Source organism: Drosophila persimilis, unplaced genomic scaffold (genome assembly GCF_003286085.1).
Source record: "Drosophila persimilis strain 14011-0111.01,24,50 unplaced genomic scaffold, DperRS2 tig00000002-arrow-pilon, whole genome shotgun sequence".
NCBI lineage: Eukaryota > Metazoa > Arthropoda > Insecta > Diptera > Drosophilidae > Drosophila > Drosophila persimilis.
This window is the reverse complement of record NW_020825289.1, coordinates 13,670,672-13,690,006: the sequence shown is the minus strand read 5'-3', so window position 1 is coordinate 13,690,006 and position 19,335 is coordinate 13,670,672. Positions and strand designations below refer to the sequence as shown.

Sequence of the window (19,335 nt, the reverse complement as noted above, 5' to 3'; positions counted from 1 at the left end):
TGGCAACTGATCGATTAACTTTTGAGCACAGTCCCATTAGTGATTTATTTCGTGCGCCCACATCAGAATCCTCCCACTCCAAGGCAAACCATGAATCCAATCCAGTCAGTCATCAGCTTTTTAGGTGAGTTTCATATTCACATAAGTAGTCCTCGGATCAAGGCATTTCAGCCGCCATCAGTCGATCTGCCAGAGAAGTGCATCATTTGGCAAAAGAATTCAATTCAGAGTGTGTTGGCGTGAGGAGAAGCAGGCAAAGGAGGCCAGAGACGTCGACGGAGTCCCACTTCAAAAGCCATTCAACTCTTGATTGACGGTGGCAGTGGGGACCGCACTCTCAAGTGTTATTTGCTTTAATAACCACTCGAGAATTGCATATCTTCGTGCGGACGGAGTGGTGGTGCGCTGGTGCGCCGGTCGTTGACCCTCCATTTGGTGGAAGCCAATTCCGATCCACTTAGCGGCTTCAGAGGGCTCAGAGTGCCCAAAGCACTTGGCGACTCATTGAGCTTTGAGTATGGCTTCTATGCGTATGATATCTGGCCCACGCCTAGTCACGCCCAATTTCGAGTGGCACCCGCAGCCAAATGAAGCCTCAAGCCCCCAAAGAATATGCAAATGCGGTGGGAGAACAAAAGCAAATCAAAGTAAGCCCCAAAGAGGGAATCAAAGAAACCTTGCTGTTCACACAATAAATCACGACAACCAGAACAGCCATACCCATAGCGATAGCTCTGGCTCTGGCTATAGCCATTGTAATTACAACAGCAACGGCAACAGCAACAGCAACAGCAACAATAGACATCTGGCCGACAAAACTAAGCCAAGACTGTTGACCATTTTGTCGCTGAAGCGTGCGGCAAAATGTTTTGTTTTGTTTTTTTCTCTTGTCTGTGTCTGTGTCTGTCTTTTGTAGGGTTATTCTTTATATTCGCCAAAGGCAAAGACAAACACGCAGAAAAAAAGGAGGCGAAATTATGCGGAAAATTACAATGCATAGAAATTTTGTGCCGTTGAGCGACAGATCTAATCGTGAATTATGTATTTCTGGGTGTAGGCTAAGGTTGCATAACCTATCCCTTGATATTTTATGTCTTCGTATTGTCCAAAGAGAAAGAGAGACACAGAGAGAGTTTATGGATCGGTTATGCAAGATCAATGATCAAGAAATAATCTCAAAATTGATTTCACATTTGCCATTCTCTTTCCAACGCTCGAAATCATTTCAAAATTTGCCCTCGGAGAACACAGAATAACGGCCGAAGAGGGGAATAACTAACCATTAATTTTTGGTACGGTGGTAAATGATCCTTCTTGGCTATGAAGATAAAATAGAGCAGAAGTGAGCTTTTAATAGGTACTAACCCGTACTAACAAAAGATATTATTACTGATCTGCCAAGTGTTCACACGGCTTGATCTCCAATTCAAGTGCCTAGAACAGGTATGATAATCTGTTTACCCAAGAACCTCCATTCGATACATCTAAAATCCCCCCATTCCGGGCATAACTCTGATTTAATGCAATAGACCAACCGCAAGGCAAGGCAAGGCAAGAATGTACTCCGTCAGACAGAAAAACAATCCCTTTTGGCCATATAGCCAGCCGTTGATGCCATGCCAAAGTGAATTCTCGTTGCCACTTGCATTTAAATGGAAACAACTCACTTAGTATGGCTGTTGCGCCACTTCACTCGGTGGTAAGGTTGGAGCAGACACAGAAACAGTAACAGATGCAGATGGAGCCCAGATATAGAGCTGGAGATAGGGTGAGGAAAAAATACAGTTCTATTACTTAATATGCAACACTAATGCGAACAATGGCAGCACGACATCGTGGCCCAAGAAAAACCAACCAAAGCCCAAAAAAGCAGAAACCAAAGACCCAGACACACGATCCTTCAGTTTTTTTACAGTCTGGTCTCTAGTCTCCAGACATTCAATCAACACCGCCGCGACTTATAGACCTACAAAAACCACAAACTTAGAAAGGCAACCCAACCCGCACACCAGACCCGACCATGTTCGGGGGGAAAAATGGAAAAGGTTGGCTCAAATGGAGTACGAGGAGGCGGACCCTGGGCGGTCAACAGCTTTTCACACCTTCTCGCATACAGTTCAGCGGGGATCAGTCGAGTTCTGGTCGGTCCAGTCCGCAGTTCAGTTACGTACGTGATACAGTTTTCTATGCTCCATTGACGGCATTCTATTTGGAGATCTGGCTACGTGTCTGGGGTTCGGTATTTGATACTCGTTTGTATTTGTTCTACCCCCTGAATGGGTTTGTTTGCTTGGAATCTATGGGAGATTGGGAGATTGTTGAGTGCCACTGACAATGGCAAGGAATTTCGGTTCGCTGTTGGAATGATAATTCAAGTACAATCTGGAGCAGACCTAAAGCTAATGTCAGAGATCTAAAACAAGATTAGGAGCTTCAGGAGGTACTTTAAAGTGGATCTGTGTCCATTAGAAAGGACTGCTTTATTCTTATTACATCATTTTCATGAATATCTTAATCGGAATCTATAAATCAGGCTTGGGTCAATACAGGAGTCAAAAAAGGGTAGAACTGGTAGAAGATTGAATGTTCTTTTTGATCTTTGTCTGATTTGGCCTGTGCCTAAGGTTCTTTTTTTCAGTTTTCACTCTTGTGTGGTGTTTTTTTTTTTGCACTCTGACGATTATTGACCGCGATTTATGGCCTGGCCAGAGCCAAGCCAAGCCCAGTTATGGCCATGCCATACAAAGTTGTATGCCACTCCAGCACTAGCACAGCACCCGACAATCTCTGTTTTTATCTTGTTGATTCCACTGCCAGTACGGGTATTTGCAATCGCGAAAAGAAACTCGTTTGCATTTGGGCTCGTAATTTAGTTTTAATATTTGCAATATAATTTTGTTGCTGCTTTTATTAGAGCACGCTTTGCAAATTACATAAAGCCATAGGAGTAACCAAACGAAAGGAGAAGCAGAAAAATAAATGTTAAATAAAAACAAAAATAAGAGCGGCTACAAAAAATGAACGCAAACAAAGTGCAGTCGCACCTCGAAAAAAAGACAAGCCAAAATGAAAATCATGGCACGAGCAGCTCCACTGGGAGCTGATGAAGCAGCCAAAAGGAGGAGGGGAACGGAGGGGCAGAGGCACAGGGAGAGGAAACCGGAAAACACCGCAGACGACGCGCAGAAGAGCCAACATTCAAGTGTGAAGCACAAATCAAACATCAAATAATTGATAGAATATTGACGATGTGCCTCAGACCAAATAAACCAAAAGCAACCAAAAAATGCAAATCAGCTGCGGCCTTTCACCCAAACGATTTGGTGGGACTCCACGGACCAACTTTGAACCCAGCACGAGCTCCGAAAACGAAAAGCCAGCCAAACGAAGGGCCAAAGTCTGGATTGGGCTGTTGTTGGAGTTTGTTTGCCTCTGGGCCAAGTCGTGAGTCTCTCTCCATCTCGATCTGTGTGTGTGTGTGTGTGTGTGTGCGGGGAGACAAATGCCACCCGCACACGCTGCCCGGCAGCCCAGGGGAGCTGGAATTGAACCAGTTTTGGTTTTTGGCCATTCGCGGGAGTGGTATCTAGGAATGGCAACACTAAAACCGGCTAAAGAATTTCCCAGCTAAGAAGTTTTTCATGTTCGTTTGCCATTTTCATCGGTCCATGATCCCAGAGCAATGCTTTTGTCTTTTTGTGGCTGTCCTTTTATGCCGCAGTTATCGAATGGTAGACCAAACGCCATGGCCATCTGAGTGCGAGAGATTCTCTGCTTCATTTGGCTTGGATTTGTCGTTTCCCTAATTAATGTCTAATTTCTCATAATTTTCCAATCGAACACTTTCTTCAAATTATGCATTTTCCTCTGATGTTTTGATTTCCATAAATTAATTTACTACAAAACTACCTCGAACGCATAAACATAAAGTAAAATTGTAAATCGGTGGATACATAATTGTTAAATTTCCAAAATCAAGCGAAAACCAATACAAAATTGACTCGAATCCAAGAGAGATGAGCGATGGTAATTTCACTTTCGTTTTGGGCCTTGCCTTGGGGGGCTTTCGCTCAACAGATTCATTCATTTTACCGCCCCAGACTGACCTCAGCGGGTATTATATAAGGTATTTTTTTTGTTTTGGTTTTGAACAGCAGCCGCGACCACGCCACGCCCATCAGTGGCGTTGCCGTTGTTCGGAGGAAGGTTTTAACATAAATGGTTTACAAATTTATGCGGTTTTCACCGAAAAATGCTTTCAATTTTGTGTTCCCAGGGGGGAAGGGGTGGGACAGTAACACCGATGAGGAATGTTGCCCCTTAATGCCATATAACCCATATATAATCTAAAATCTGAATGATATGAGCAGCAGACAAACACTCTGTAACAGTTGTAAATGAACTGGAGTCTGCTTGCGCTAGCCAAGCGGCCAAGCAGTGCAACAGTTTCGCAGTCACCTGCTTCCCCATTGACCAAAATTCACTTAAGATTATTATTGGCGCACAAGTTGCACTATTTATGCAAATACTTGAAGCGAACGAGGCAGAAAAGTGGAAAACAAAGTCGAAAAATGTATGCCGAACTAGTTTAAATTGCTTTACGCTCGCTTACTGGATTTCATAATTGATTTATGCATATTTTGCCCGAGCCCCAATTTCCGACTCGACTCACACAATATCCGCCTTTCGGCCAGTGAGAGAAATACGGCAAAGTTCCAATCAATCATCGGCGTACAAAACCCCAGCTCAGCCAAGGACATGGCGGCTTTTGTGGCAATTAGAATGCGCCTGCCCCTTGAAATGGAACACCCAGCACACACCCGCACAAAGAACGCAAGAACCCAAGACTTCTGATCGGACCGAACAACATTCTAATCCCAGCAAGAACCTGTTTATGAGTCGTGTCGCTCACGCTTCGCAATTATTTCTGCCTTACTCGTAATTGTATTTAATTTGTGTCTGTACTTTGAAGAGCCAGTGGGAGTGCTTCTGTGGCTGTGTGGCTGTATGGCTGCTGTCTCTGGCTGTGAGGCAATTAGAAACCCGACACTTGACTCTTACTTTGAGGGTGTGTAGTGGTTCTTCGAGTTAGCGACCACATTCCCCGGGTGACATGTCTTGGACCTCACAGCCTAGGGTGTTTAATTAAAGGTTTCCAGATTAATTTCCCTGTTCGCTGCATTGATTAACGATTGGTGTTCGACTGCTGGAATGTACTAAAAATATATGCATCTATTTCTTTGGATTTCCTGCATTAAGCGATGGTAACTTCATTATGATCGAAGACAGATATTTCTCTTCATCCCAAACGTATTCTTACGATCACGATCGCTCCTTTCCAAGAACTATGTACTATATATATATATTTTATTTGCTGCAGCTTGTTGGCTGCAGCCACTTGGCAAACTGCCAAACATCTGGTGGCTACCCCTGGTGGTGTTTTTTCCGCGAGTGGACGTGAAATTCGTTTATTTGCTGACAAACGTTTGGGGCTTAGCATTTTGCTATTTGCCATTTGCTACTTGCCACACATTTGGCGCTGCGGGGAGCGCATGCTGCCCCTCGCCGCACCCTGCAACAATGTTTGTCTAACAATAACCGCCACCACAGAGCGGACAGAGATACACTCGGAAAAACTGTTTATTTGCTGAACACTGATTCCACAAAATATACGAATTTCGGACCCCTGTTTTCGCCGAGTGTAGTGGAGAAGGCAACCAGCTGGAGAGTTGTCGGACGAACCGCCTTGCAACAGTTTTCTTTGTTTTCGCTGCTTGCGTTTGGTTTGGTTTACTTTTTGTGTAACAAGTTTGCATATGTAATTAACCAGCAGGCAGTAGTCAGTAGTCAGTGGAGTGCGAGTATTAGTAAATATAATTAAAAACTAAATTGGAATTTGTGTTGAGCAAACACCCACCTCCACCACCTCTGATGCAAGCAGACACCATGGCAACATCCAACCCAATATTCTATCATACAGAGAGCCCGACAGACAAACGACTTGGGCGACAAACTTTCAGCTGTGGCGCCTGAAAAAAGTTCTGGGCTGGGCCGGGCCTGACATTGACCTTGGAGTGGGCTGAGAGCATTATTTTCTAATTAGCAAATGGCCGGAGGAGTCTTGTCTTGTCTGAGCCGCCACCACTTGACAGAGTTCTCAAGTTTGTCTTTGATATTATCGCTCGCGATCTGAGTCGGAAGCTTATTGTTCTCTGTTTTTTTTTCTTCTTTCGATTTTGTCTCCTTTGAAGCTTTTACGGGTATTGTTATGTTTCTTTTATCATTATCTTTTGCGTTGGTTCTGATCACATCGGCCAAGTCCATTAAAAGTGAGTAAATTAAATGAAATTATCTATTTTGTCAAGACCAAAAGAATCACAAGAATAATAATAGTATCGGGTTTACTGAACTGGGCGTGGGGGAATATGATGTCAGCGGTAGGAAATGAGTTATGCCTGGCCGAACATCTGGAAATTTATGGGGTTACTCTCAGGCCTCGTCACTATACTTCTAACCATCCGCCAGGTAATGGCTGTGGGAGTGTCTTCATTTCGGGCGTTTATTACCCTTGATGGAAGATAACTCAAAAATCCGAAATTGATTGAGCCATTGTAGATTGCTTCTCACGGGCTTGTACATCTTTGGGTTGGATTGCTAATTTTAGAATGAAACATAAAGAAATTCTCTACAAGCCACTTGTTCAAGCAGTTCTTTCAGAGGTGCAATGCAAGCAGTGCTTTAAGAACTGCACTGCAAGCAGTGATCAGCTTCTTAAAACTGTTTCAATCGAATCTTCACAAAACTGTAAATGCAGCGGACGACCTTCAGTCAGAAATGAAGAAGCGGTAAAACAAAATACAAAAGTACCCGCGAATGCATGGCGGCGGAGAGCGGCCAGCCGAGAAACTTGATTAAAGTTAAGAAAACAAAAAAAAAAACGTAAAGTTCAACTTGTTTCTGCCGTCATTTGTTGCTCTTTTCCAGTGCTTTTGTTGCTGCTGCACTTCTGTTGATGCTTTTGCGCCACGGCTTGACATTTCGCACAAACAAAAAAAAAAAACGAGCGCTGGCTGGCACTGCAGCATTTCATGCTTTTATTTTCGCAATTGGTTGCAGCAACAATATGTACATCCATCCCCATCCCAATGGGATATAATGAATCTTAAAATGCTCATGCTATTGTCACTGGTATAATTAGCGTGGATGCTCTCAAGCCAGCCCCCAATCGGCCACCAATTACACGCCGAAAGACGCGCGCGATGCGAAATCAGCAGCGGTCTGCGCCTCTGCCACCGACAGCAAGTTTGAAATTCTTAGCTGAAAAAAACCTGTAAATGTCAAACTGTCAGGTAAGCAGTGGAACGTAATTAGGCACAGTGGATGTAAATAACACTACGTTAAACCCGAGAGGATGAAAACAATAGAATATTAAAATATGCCCTACAATATTGGATTATCTCAATGTTTAGTAAGATTGGAGCGGAAACGAGCACTAAATCTAGTTTTGTGTTTAATTTATTCATTTTTAATCACATTTAGATCTACATTTTAAACAGTCAAAATTCTTCAGCTAGAACCAAAACCAATCCCACTGTGCGACCTGAACAGCAGAACACTTACTTGATGGGACCAGGGACCAGTTACCAGTACCAATCGCCGATCGGCAACTGCAAATGGTATTGAACCGAACACACAACGCCCCATTGTCGTGGCTATTTGAGATGTTTCGGGCTGGCAAATGCCAAATGCAGCCGACAGTTTGAGAGGAACTAGCTTAGAGCGGTCCAGGCGGGCGGCAAAGTTGAAACAAATTTTGAAAGCCATTGTCGTTGAGGCCGGCGAGGCATTAACTTTCAATGGGCTTTCAGCCTTTGCCACTGTTTGTCATATTGAGACTTGAACAAAGACTAACAAAGCTACAGCAACAATGTTATAGATTATTGTATTAAAATTTATAGTTTGCGGATAGTCCTCCACATTGCAGTACAGCTCGGAAATTTCCATTTCTTTGGTGGGCACCAGGAAATAAAGGATATAGGGGATAGAGTGAGAGTAATGGGTGCTCGACATCAAACTCGCGGGCTATCCAAAGTGTAACGGCCTTCTGAGGCCATCAGATCAGTGATTCCACTCAGGCAATTATAATAAATTCAAATTACGATCGATAGGCTTATTTATGCGACAACAGCCCGAAGGTGATCGTACGTAATGTAAACTTCTTTCTAGAAATAGGTAAATGTGTCACGACATATAAAAAAATTCAATTGTTTTGATGGTTTTTCGATTTTGGGTCAAGTGCGCATAGAATGCTAATGAGATGGATCTGAAATGGGAAAATATTTAAATAAAAGAAAATTAATTGTATTCACTCACATCAGATCTGCAATGCCCACTTAGACACATGGAACAATAGTGCAGAGTCAACGGCAGAGGAGAGCGAACGATTTGATCTACCTTTTGCGGATTAGAGTTTGTAGGCTTGGGAAATACACAACAACTCTTGCCCAATCGCAGAAGGAAAAACTATATAAATATTTTATCAAGCACAGATAAAGTTAGCTAGTGGCTGGCTTTGGGTGGGAGTGGGATTCGAACTCGGGGTTCTTTTCTTTCAAAATCAAACCGAACACAGAAATACGAAGTGTACGCGAAACTTAGAGGCCAGCGCCACCGAACGAAGCCGTTTAAAGTGTGCTCAATGGCCGCGTGATCTTATGGGCAAGCAGTTTAAGAATGACCGCGCAAGCAGTATTTTACTGTATAATACATGTAAAATACACACGAACTACATGTTCTACCCTCTAAATAAAGAGAAAAATAAGTGGGCCGCGACCTGATAGCTTCTAATTAAACATCTAGCGAGCAACATCTATGGTTGCCTTGGCATAAATATCTTGGTAATACTTTTCGACACATCCCATCCCCAACCAATTAATCAATCCCTAAACTGATCCCAGCTCAACAATTTCGACAGCTTGCAGCGAATGTGGCAGACATGCGACGCCTCGTCGCGTTCTTATATGCGATAATAAACGACCATTATTTGTAGTTAAAAACATTTTAGAAAAAAACAAGGTGTGAAGCCCAAGAGTGCGCCCCAGCAGCAACCCGATCATTTCGGTGTAGGCGTTGTCGTTGCCCCACTCCCCATCTCTTGCATAAATTTGTCTGATAAAATTTTCAATGAGCCGCTGACGCTGGAGCGGCTGCAATTTCGTTTGAAATATTGCGGCCATATGATATTTCAATTTTCAATTAGTGACTCCAAAATCTGTCGACACGCGGGCCGACGAGCACCGAAGACAGGGGGGCGGAAAAGACCAAAAACTTTGCGTGGTTTCAAATGAATTTGCTTGTTATTTTGTTGCTGTTGTTATAAGGCCCAACATTGTGGGTCAAAGAGTCAGGATTGTGACGCATGCAACGTCGCGTCGGCTGCAGCTTTCAGCTTTGGGTGAAACTCCATTGCGACCCGTGGCTCCCCTCTCCTTCCTTTCGTTGCAGTACGAGTATTTCGCCAGACCAGAGATACCCCCAGAGATACACAAAGCGAAATGAAGTTAATGTCCGCTTTCAGCCTGTTACACTTTCGTTTTTCAATCATTTATAATCCTGTAAAAACAGCAGAGATTGGCATAAAAGAAGACAGAAGATGTTGCAAAAAGAAGACTTGAAAAATGGCACAAACTTGTGCACCCCCGAAATTGGGCACTTTTAGAGGTATTATTAGCATAAATACCCATCTATTTTTTGAAATATAATATGAGTAAAATAAACTGTTATTACTATTCATAGTATGATGAATATTTGTTGGAGCTGTTGCCGCAATAGTCGACGAACTGTGGTGAAGTTACCACCAATAGCTGTCTGATCTTTAAAGCAGAAGCAAGAAATCTCACCTATGGGCAGAAACCGTCCCAACATTCATCATCCAATGGAACCCCCCTTTTCCCGTTCACTTTTGCTCGACAAATGCGTGCCAAAAGAGAGGCAACTTATTTTTTTGCCATGCTGTGACAAATGTGTGACCCAAAAAGTGGGAAATAATTTATTTATTTGTTTGCCAGCCAGAGGCTTTACCTTATTTTATTTATTTATTTATTTATTACACTTTTCGCACAATTAACTGCAATGATTTTTTGGTTTTTGAGAGCACTGTTTCATGGCTAAACGATGCCAAAGGCGCTGAAAGGTGTCAAGAGGAGAGTACTTGTGCGTGTGCTTGAACATTTAATTAATTAATTGATTGCTGACACTTTGGTCTGGCCCTAAAAACAATTAACTCCAATATGACCTTCGTCTTTGCAGATACTTCCAGCTATTATTTCCCATCACAAAACCGATTTGTGCCATCTTCTGGTGCCTTTCCCCGACAGCAGCAGCAGTCGCTGGGTAACTTCCGCGGCAGCTCCGGAGGATTCTCCCCAGCTCCGGGCTCCTACCAGGAGCAGCTCCTATTCATAGCCAATGAGAATGGCGCCAAACAGGTGCCGGCCGCTGCTGGCAGTTCGCCTTTCGGATCGCCATTTGGCGGCACCCCACAGTTTGCGGTAAGTTTTTGCTACAAAATTCCAATTCAAATTCAATTTTGTTCGTAGTTTACTATGCATTTCCTTATGTGGTGCTGTGCCCGTAAGTGGGGAGAGGGTGGTACCAATTATGTTGGCTTCTCGTCGGCTCCAGGCACGCCAATACCAACGCCGAGCCAAAAACGAAATCAAATCAAACCGAATTCGAGTCCGAAAATCAAAGGTTTGGTTTCCTTTCACATGCCAGAAACGTGTGAAATATGATTTATTTATTGGATGGATTTCTTTTGCAATCCAGACGAGAATGCAACTGGAGATGGGAAACGGTTGCAGGCAGGATATGGGATATGGGATATCGATGGCACGCGACTTTCGTCTTGCAATTTCCGTAGTCGAAACGCAGCCCAGGGGCATCCAAATAAACACTCAAATCAAACTGCGGACATAAAATAGTTGCGTGAGAGAAATGGCGGTGGCCATCGCACCCCCAGGCGTTCGTACGCGTACTTTCACTTGACCAAAGACAAACAAAGCGAATCGGCTTCTGCATATCAACGAATCAGCAAGTAATTCCCGACTATTGTTGAATATTCAAAGCTTCGAATGCACTGCAGAGTGGTGGAGTGGAGGTGGAGTGGCGATGGAGGATGGTAGGAGGGGAGCGTGCAGCGTGTTTCTTAATTGAAAAAAGTGTAAATTCATATTGTTTATTACCAGCTTCTTCAAATGCCGATGAGCACGCACATTGCCGTCTGCTTCCAGTTTTGGCCCTAAATTGAAATGCACTCCGTGAGGGCCCAGAGTGGCAGAATGCAGGAGGGAGGGCGGCAGGCTGTGCACAGCAAGAGGTCTGTGCTGCGGACAAACTGGAGCTCCACTGATTTGCCTAATGGAACTGACTTCTTTATGGCTTGCTGCTTGGCGTGGCCCAGACAAAAACTCAATTAACTTGGCCCTCGGTCAGATGCAGTGTCTTGATTGTAGGCCTCTGGCACCGAGATAGCTGATAGTTGATGAATGAAGACAGGCCGAAGAAGTTGCAGCAGATGCATAGTGCTCCTGGATAGATTCTTGCTTAGATGGCACTTCATTTGTTTCGATTATCATCAGCGCATAATGGAAAACTCTGATTCATTCGAATGACTGAATGGCTGATTGGCCCCCGCCTCACTGTTGGTCCAAGGGGAAAGTCCAGTGCAATAAACCCAAACCCCTCGTCTTCTTCGTCGGCCATATGCTTTCCACATACCCATCTTACCACTCGTACGTGAGCGGAGCTTTCATAGTTTCATTATGCTATCCATATTGACAAATGTCTTAGAAAATTTGTGTGCTTTTAATTTCCCCTGTCGTCCAACGACTGACGACTGGCGATCGCTTTCTTCTTTACCATTAACCATTAGACATTAACCATCTACCACAAAGCACACACCATAGACACCACACGGCTAATGCAGCTCCAGCAGACTAACTGTTGACAATGGAAGAGTGAAATTTTTGATCCGAGATCATTTGCAGAGTAGCGAACGGATCCCACACTCCCCTCCTCACAGGCGAGAAGGTGTCGGATGGCGCTGGGACTGTCTGTTAATCAGAGTAGGTCCAACGATGCCGCATTTCCCCAGTCGCTGTCTCTATCTCTGCCTGTGGGCTGGGGAGAAAATCTTTGGCCCACAAATTGCTGCCAGCCATCGGTGGAGGCGGAGAGCTCTGGTGCGTAAACGGCTCCGCCAAGAAGCGGAAAAATAAATGCATTGAAATGCGCCTTTTAGCAACAAAACTCGCGTTTTGTATGCAATTTGCTTAACAGAGCACAACTTCAGCTTCAGAAACCTCTCCCAGCCAATGCAGCCCCAACTTCAGCTCGGAGCTGGGGCTTTCAGACTTTCAAAAAAAACCAAATCCACATCCAAACAATACTAATAAGTAATAATGGATAACAACGAGAGCAGCAAGTACTTTGGGGCGAAACTGGCATGGTATGCGACTGGGACTGGATAATTAGTGAGTCGTTGAATATCGGAACGACCTTGATACACTTTCAATCAAATATTTCCAATCGATTTTCATTGTTTGCTGCCGCTTTCGACGTCGATTTCATTTCCAAAATCTGTCCAAAGCGCTTCGGCATTGTCTGCAGCACGTTGAGCAGGGGAGCGAGCCCTCCACAGTCCGATCATTCGAGTGCCAGACATGGTCAAGCCAAGATTTCCAACATTGTCAACTTGAGGTGCTGCAGAGTCGCAGCTCAGGTCGAGCTTATGGTAGTTCTGTCACTTTAGCGGACACTGGGACCGAGAGTATCAATCTAAGACCTCACCTCTATCAAAGTCCAACCTGTGTCAGCTTACGTTACTCTCCGGATCAATTTTGTAAGAGTACATAGATTATAGATCGCTTAAAATGTTAGACACACATTTGACTCTTTCTAGAAACGAAGCTGATTCATAAATGAATGGGTCATTGTAAATTCCATACAAGAATGCAAATCAGATAAAAGAGGGAAGAATACCTACAAAAAAGAAGTCCCCAGTATCCAGTTATTCAAATTAATTTAAAGATTGCGGGGGTCTTCCTCTAAATAAAGAAATGAAAGCTCTCTCGAGCAAGGAGGGAGAGAGAGAGAGGAACTCATTCTCCTTGCAGTTTTTATCAACTATTTGTATCATTCGACAAAATGCCAACTAACTAATTTACTGACTAGCTTTGCCTCAGCATTAACCCAACACAATGTTTTTCCCCAGAAATCGCCAGCGAATCGCCAGTCGGACTATTACGATATCTCGCCACGCCCCTTCGGAGTGCCCGCCGGGGCGGCAGCAGTGGCAGGCGGCGTTGGTGCAACGTCCGCGTCGTCGTCCACGGGACTGACCAACGGCTTCACACGCTCCAAGGCGATACGCAACGGCAGCGGCGGCTCAGGGAACAGCCTGAGCGGCGGCTTCCAGCCCCAGACGCAGCGCATCAATGTGCCCCACCAGCAGACGCAGTTTCTGGCCCACTTCAGTGAGGTAAGGAGACCGGAGGAGAAGGGAAAGCGAATAGAGAAGTGGATCGCATCGGGAAAGTAAAAGCAATTTCAATTGGAATAACAAGAAACACAGAAACCCAAACAGAAACAGAAAACAGAAACAATTTCGTTTTTGGCATTGCATAAGAGCTAACAAAACAATTGGCTCTGCTCTGATTTTGGCCAATATCAGGCTTCGACTCGGCTCGGCTCGGTGTCGGAGCTGGAGTTGGAATGGCTGGAAGCCATTTCTGCTCTTACGTGACTTCCAACCGCTAAATGCTTTGGGGCAGGCCGAAAAAAGAGACTTCAGAACCAGTTCGTTTCGGCACGGGTCGGGTCGGGTCTCTTTTTGCCTAGATTTCAACAATATTGTATACGGCTAAAAACCACAAAAAAGTTCAATCGAATTATAGCAAAAATATATTTTTTACCTTTCACCTACCCGAACAACATTACATTCCACGATCCCCCACTAATGTTTTTGGCAAAAGCAAACCACAGAAATGTTTATCAAGGGGGCTCTTCGACAGTTTTGTTTTGTTTGTTTATATGTTTTGAAGATGTTTCTGTTTACTCAATAAATATTTACACTTTTGAGAGGGTATACCCGTACTATTGCAGTATACGACTGCTTATACCACATCCGTCCACCTGTTGTGGACCAGAGGTAACCAGTTTCGTAGCTTTCAAGAGTGCATGTGATCTCTACAAACAGAGCCTGAGCTGCAGTCACAGCCACAAGTACAGGATCTCTAAGATATAGAACGGAAGCATGTCCTTTCATTCTTCAGAAAAACCCCTGCCTTTCTACTTTAATAGCATTCATACATTTCAGTCTTTAAGGGTAATCTATAGAGCTGTCTTCCCATCCCATCTCATTTCGTAATTTTTTCATTTACTTTAAAAATCTTCAAACATTTTGTAATTGAAATGTCAAAGTGGGGGAAAAGATCTCTGCCTGCCCCCATCATTGTTCCGCCGCTCTCTTTCTCTTCGTGTTTTTTCTTTGCCCCCACATAAATTTCTCAGCTTAATTGCCGCAATTTGTTTGGGGCCATTCGAGCGAAAGTGTTGCCGTGATTAATGCTGGCTCAAATATCAAATCAGCTCACGATTAAGCGACAATAATGGCACTGCCAGTGGGCGCCCGATCTGTCATTAGTGGAAATGAATTGGCTGAAGACTCAATCATGATTAATCTGTGAATGTTCATCCTCTGCATTCTCATTCTTCATGGGACCCACATCGGGCCATTCTCCATCGGGGGAACCCAGTTTTGGATTCAATCATCTGCGAGGCAATATATTGGGCAACCTGCGGAGAGGAAACCGTCGGAAAAGTCCCCAGTCGGAACCCCAGAGCTGCAGACAGTTGGAGGTGGAGGTTGCCTTCACATAAAAATTAAATAAATACGAGCGCATAAATTATGGACAGCTCCAGGGGATGGAGGGGCAAATTTGCACAAAACACTTTAGACAAATTTTGGAGAATCAGTTGAATGGCTCGGATGAGGGCTAGGGGCAGTGGCAAGCGGCAAGCGGCAGGGGGCAGGGGGCTGCACCTGAGAAGAGTTCGCACGCAAAACAATTGACAGACGAACCGCAGCGCTGCGCAGAGATTGTGATGTTTCGTGTCCATGTCGAAACTGTAACAGTTTCCCATGACGACAACCGCAAGAGTCGAGGCTGTGAACGGTCTGGCCTGGTCTGGCCTGGTCTGGGCTGCTCCGTAATCCGTAACAATGCACTAGAGTTACCTCCGCGAATCTGCAATCCGTAGCTAACCTCCGCTCATCTCTGCATCTCCATCTCTCTCTTTGCAGAACGACAAGCGTCCGACGTCCAGCAATGCAGTCAGTCGTCCCTTTGGCAACGGCGGTGGGTTCTCGCCCACACGCACGCGCACACAGTCTCAGGCAACAGTCTCGTCCGTTTCCGAGTCTCCGGCCACCCCAGCGCCAAGTCCGTACAGGCCACGCAATCGCTACCAGCCCGGCAGCTCCACAGCCCCAACCACATCCACGACGGACGGCAGTGCGGAGGTGAGCAGCAAGCGGTACAATCGCTTTGGCAGCAACCGCTCCAAGGCGACGTCTTCGACCACGACCACGCAGAACACACCCGCGGATCGGCCCAGCTTTGGACGCAAGTCGCCCAATCCCCGGCGGCCTGTGTTCATCAGTCGAGAGGTCAACGAGCCGCTGGCCGCGACCAGCAAGCGCCCCTTCAACTACAACAGCGCCAGCAGGCTGAAGCTGACACGCCCCACGGCCCGCACGACCAGCACCACTGAGAGCGCAGAGCAGGAGGAAGAGGATGAGGAGCAGGAGCTGGAAGAAGAGGTAGACAGCGGAGAGCAGTACGAGCAGGGGTCTGGGGAACGGCCAGAAGATCACTCGGAGTCATCCAGTTTGGAGAAGCTGCCGCTCCAGGAGGAGGGACAGGGAACCCCAGTGATAGTCGCCCAGAACGAAGCTGCCATCCCCGAGACGGTAACCCAAAATGAGGAGGATGCGGATCCGTCCAGCACCAGCAGCACCGAAGAGTCTCAGACCGATTCGTCGGAGACCACAAGCTCCGGTGAGGGTACCACCACCCTGCCCGCCAGCAATGACTATGAGTACGCAGAGGATGAGGAAAAGGAGAAGGCTACCACACCAATGCCCCTGGAGAGTGAATCCACCGAAGAGATTCTGGTGGAGGGCACCACGGAACTGCCAGTGCCAGAGAGCATTCCCAAGCAGGAGCAGGATCCTGTCATTCCGAGTCAGGCAGAAGCAGCCACTCCTAAGCAGGAGGATCCTCATTCTCCCACCCCCAATGATAAGGCCAAGGAGACGTCATCCAAGCAGGAGGAAGAATCCGAGTCATCCGATTACGATGACGAAGAGGGTCTCGGCGAGGGCGAGGAGTACGAGTACGAGGATGAGGAAACAGGCGAGGCAGAACCCGAAGATTCCACCAGTGAGACAGAAACGCAGCACTCCAGCTCCAGCTCTAGGCCAACGACCAGCAGCGAGCACGAGGAAGAACGCGAGGTCATCTCCGTGGTGACCACCAAGAGCGTGGTCAATGGCTCAACAGTGCTTCCGGCCCCGGTAACGCCGAGTATACCCACGGATGAGGGCAAGCCAGAAGAGGTCCAGACAGAGGAGGAGGTCACAGATCCAGATCTTCAAAAGGAAAACCTGCCCGCGAGCGGGGACACTGCCAATGCCACCGAGAACTATGTCGTAGTGGCATCGATACAGCCAAGCCGGAGCATCAACGGAGCCCGCTTTCTGCCCTTCCCGGCCATCGAGCAGGAGGAGACCAAGCAGACGCTCTCCGAGCTAGAGCGCAAGGTGCACTCCAAGCAGCAGCAGCAGCAGCCCCCACAGAAGCAGCCCGAGAGCAGCGAGGAGCCGAGCACTTCCACCTCGTCCACATCCACAGCCCCGCCACTGGCCGCCTCCACAGAGAGCATCATCGATAAACTGGACCGCGTTCAGTCGGAGCTGTCCAGCGGCCTGCTGTCCGGAAAGTATCCGATCATCAGCCAAATGGATTCCTCCACACCGGCCACGAGCACCACGCTGGGATCCGGATCCGGATCAGGTCGATTTGCGCCGCACATCAGGAAGTTCCAGCCAAAGACCACGCCGGCTCCGAGCACCACGAGCAGTGGCAGCAGTCGGGTCAAGGTGCAGCACTTTGACGAGAGCGAAATGGATGAGCTGGCCGGCCTCCTGCCCGTCGGATTCAAGCCGAAGTCGAGCTACAAGAACCGGAAGATCACAACCACCACGTCCACGACAGAAGCGCCCGCCGTGGAGCCGCCTAGGAAGCCAGGACGCAACAGCACCATCAGTCGGTCCTTCAAGAACGGTCAGGTCACAGTACAGGATGTGGCGTTGGCGGGTCTGCTGCCCAAGGGCTACAAGCCACCCAGGACAACAGCTAAAACCACCAGCACGACAACGACGACGACCAGTCCGGACGAGGGCAGCAGCAGCTCCAGTCTGGAGAGTCTCTTCAGTGGCGTCAAGTTCGAGGACAGCCTGGCCGCCCTCCTGCCCAAGGACTATAAAGTAAGCGGCACCCCGCGACCCGCCTTCACGACTGTGGACGACATCTCCAAGTTCCTGCCACCCGGCTTCAAGCTGAACAGCACCACCGTTGCGACGACCACGCCTCGATCCCATCCCGTGGCCGTGCCTTTCGATGATCTGAGCAAGTTCTTGCCTCCTGGCTACAAAGCGCCCGCCAAAGAGAAGGCCGACGCCGTCCCCAAGCTGCCCGAAGGCGTGAAACCCATCAAAATAGAGGATCTGAGCGCTCTCCTACCGCCTGGCTTCAAGCTGAACGAGACCGCCAAGGCGGACACTTCGAGCGACGAGGATCTGCTGGCCTCTCTGCTGCCCCCGGGATTCAAGTCACCGAAGGTACATCCAGCCTCCACCTCCACTACGACAAATAAGCCCAAGGCGGTGGCGTCAAGCACCACTGAAGCGCCAGCAAGCGAAGGAAGCGGCCTAAAGGTAGTCTTCCCAAAAGGCTTTCATAAGCGACTTGGATCGCATCGCCTGACCACGCCGCACCCCGGAAATGATGGCCAGGCTGATGCAGTCACGCCCTCATCGGACGGAACCCCGCCGGTGGTCATCAAAAAGGGTCCACCCACGCGAGCCACCACGGAGTTCACCGGCTGGCCCACACCGCCCACCACCCCGCTGTCCATCGAGAAGCTGAATGCCCAGACAATCAACTTTGAGGATCTGCTAACGCCCAGCGCGAGCAGCAGCACCACCAGCACCAGCACCTCGACAACGAGCACCACGACAACGACAACGCCGCGCCCGACAAAGCCGGGACACTGCACGGCCGACTGCGATCTGGCGGCCACCATCAAGATCATCGACGGCGTGGCCTGGAAACCCGAGCTCCTGGATCACAACACGCTCGAGTGGAAGAATCTGGCCCACGAGCTGGAGGCGCAGGTAGGCGTCGCCCTCCGTTCTTTGCCTTCATCTGTTGAATGCTTACTGCTCGTTCCTCTCCTTTCAGCTAAATGAAGTGTACTCCAGCGCCGATCAGCTGAACAAGTGGTACAAGAAGGTGCGCATCGATAGCTTCAGCAAGGGCAGTGTGCTGGTCGACTACTACGTGGAGCTGGCCAACATAACGGAGGACGTGGACACGCAGGAGATCCGGCAGCTGTTCCACGATGCGCTAACCAAACCTGTGGCACCTGCCCTGCCCGACAAAGATGCCGAGGAGAATGAGACGGACAGCGTGTCCGGGCCGCAGGAGGAGCAACTAGTCACGGCCAGCTATCAGATGGGCAAATACATCATTGATCCGGTGGCCACCGATTTTAGTGGTGAGTAGTTGGACATCGTAGCTCTTTGAACGCAGGCCAATCCTTTCCGTTTCCCTGCAGTCATAGCCAAGAACTTGAACACAAATGTGGAGTTTGCAGAGGAGGATCTGCTCATTCCCCAATGGGCCATAGTCGTGATTGTGATTGGAGTTGGTTCCCTGGTCTTTGTCATCATCTTTGGCGTCACAGTGGTAAGTCGCACGTTGATTGTTCTGGGCTCCACTGAACCCATGCCATGCCCATTTTCAGCTGCTCAATCGTCAGAAGAGGGCCAAGAAGACGCCGATTCCCTTGACCAATGACATGCTGAACGAACTGAAGGTCAACCACATGGGTGGTGCGGACAACTACGGTGTGGATGACTTCTACAACATTGATGATCCCTGGAACGATACCAAGCAGCCGATAAAGCCGAAAGTAAGTCGAGTGCCG

General features: G+C 47.4%; 1 protein-coding gene across 2 annotated transcripts in view; it reads left to right on the top strand.

The window, feature by feature from the left end:
• The window catches only part of LOC6592491 (flocculation protein FLO11), a 33,493-nt gene that overhangs the window by 13,410 nt on the left and 748 nt on the right, over positions 1–19,335 (top strand). For both annotated transcript variants that reach the window (XM_026986727.1, XM_002018360.2), the window contains exons 3-8: positions 10,309–10,550; positions 13,274–13,540; positions 15,365–18,520; positions 18,588–18,903; positions 18,964–19,094; positions 19,153–19,320. In XM_026986727.1, the coding sequence (XP_026842528.1) occupies positions 10,309–10,550; positions 13,274–13,540; positions 15,365–18,520; positions 18,588–18,903; positions 18,964–19,094; positions 19,153–19,320 (4,280 nt within the window). The remainder of the gene's footprint in view (positions 1–10,308; positions 10,551–13,273; positions 13,541–15,364; positions 18,521–18,587; positions 18,904–18,963; positions 19,095–19,152; positions 19,321–19,335) is intronic.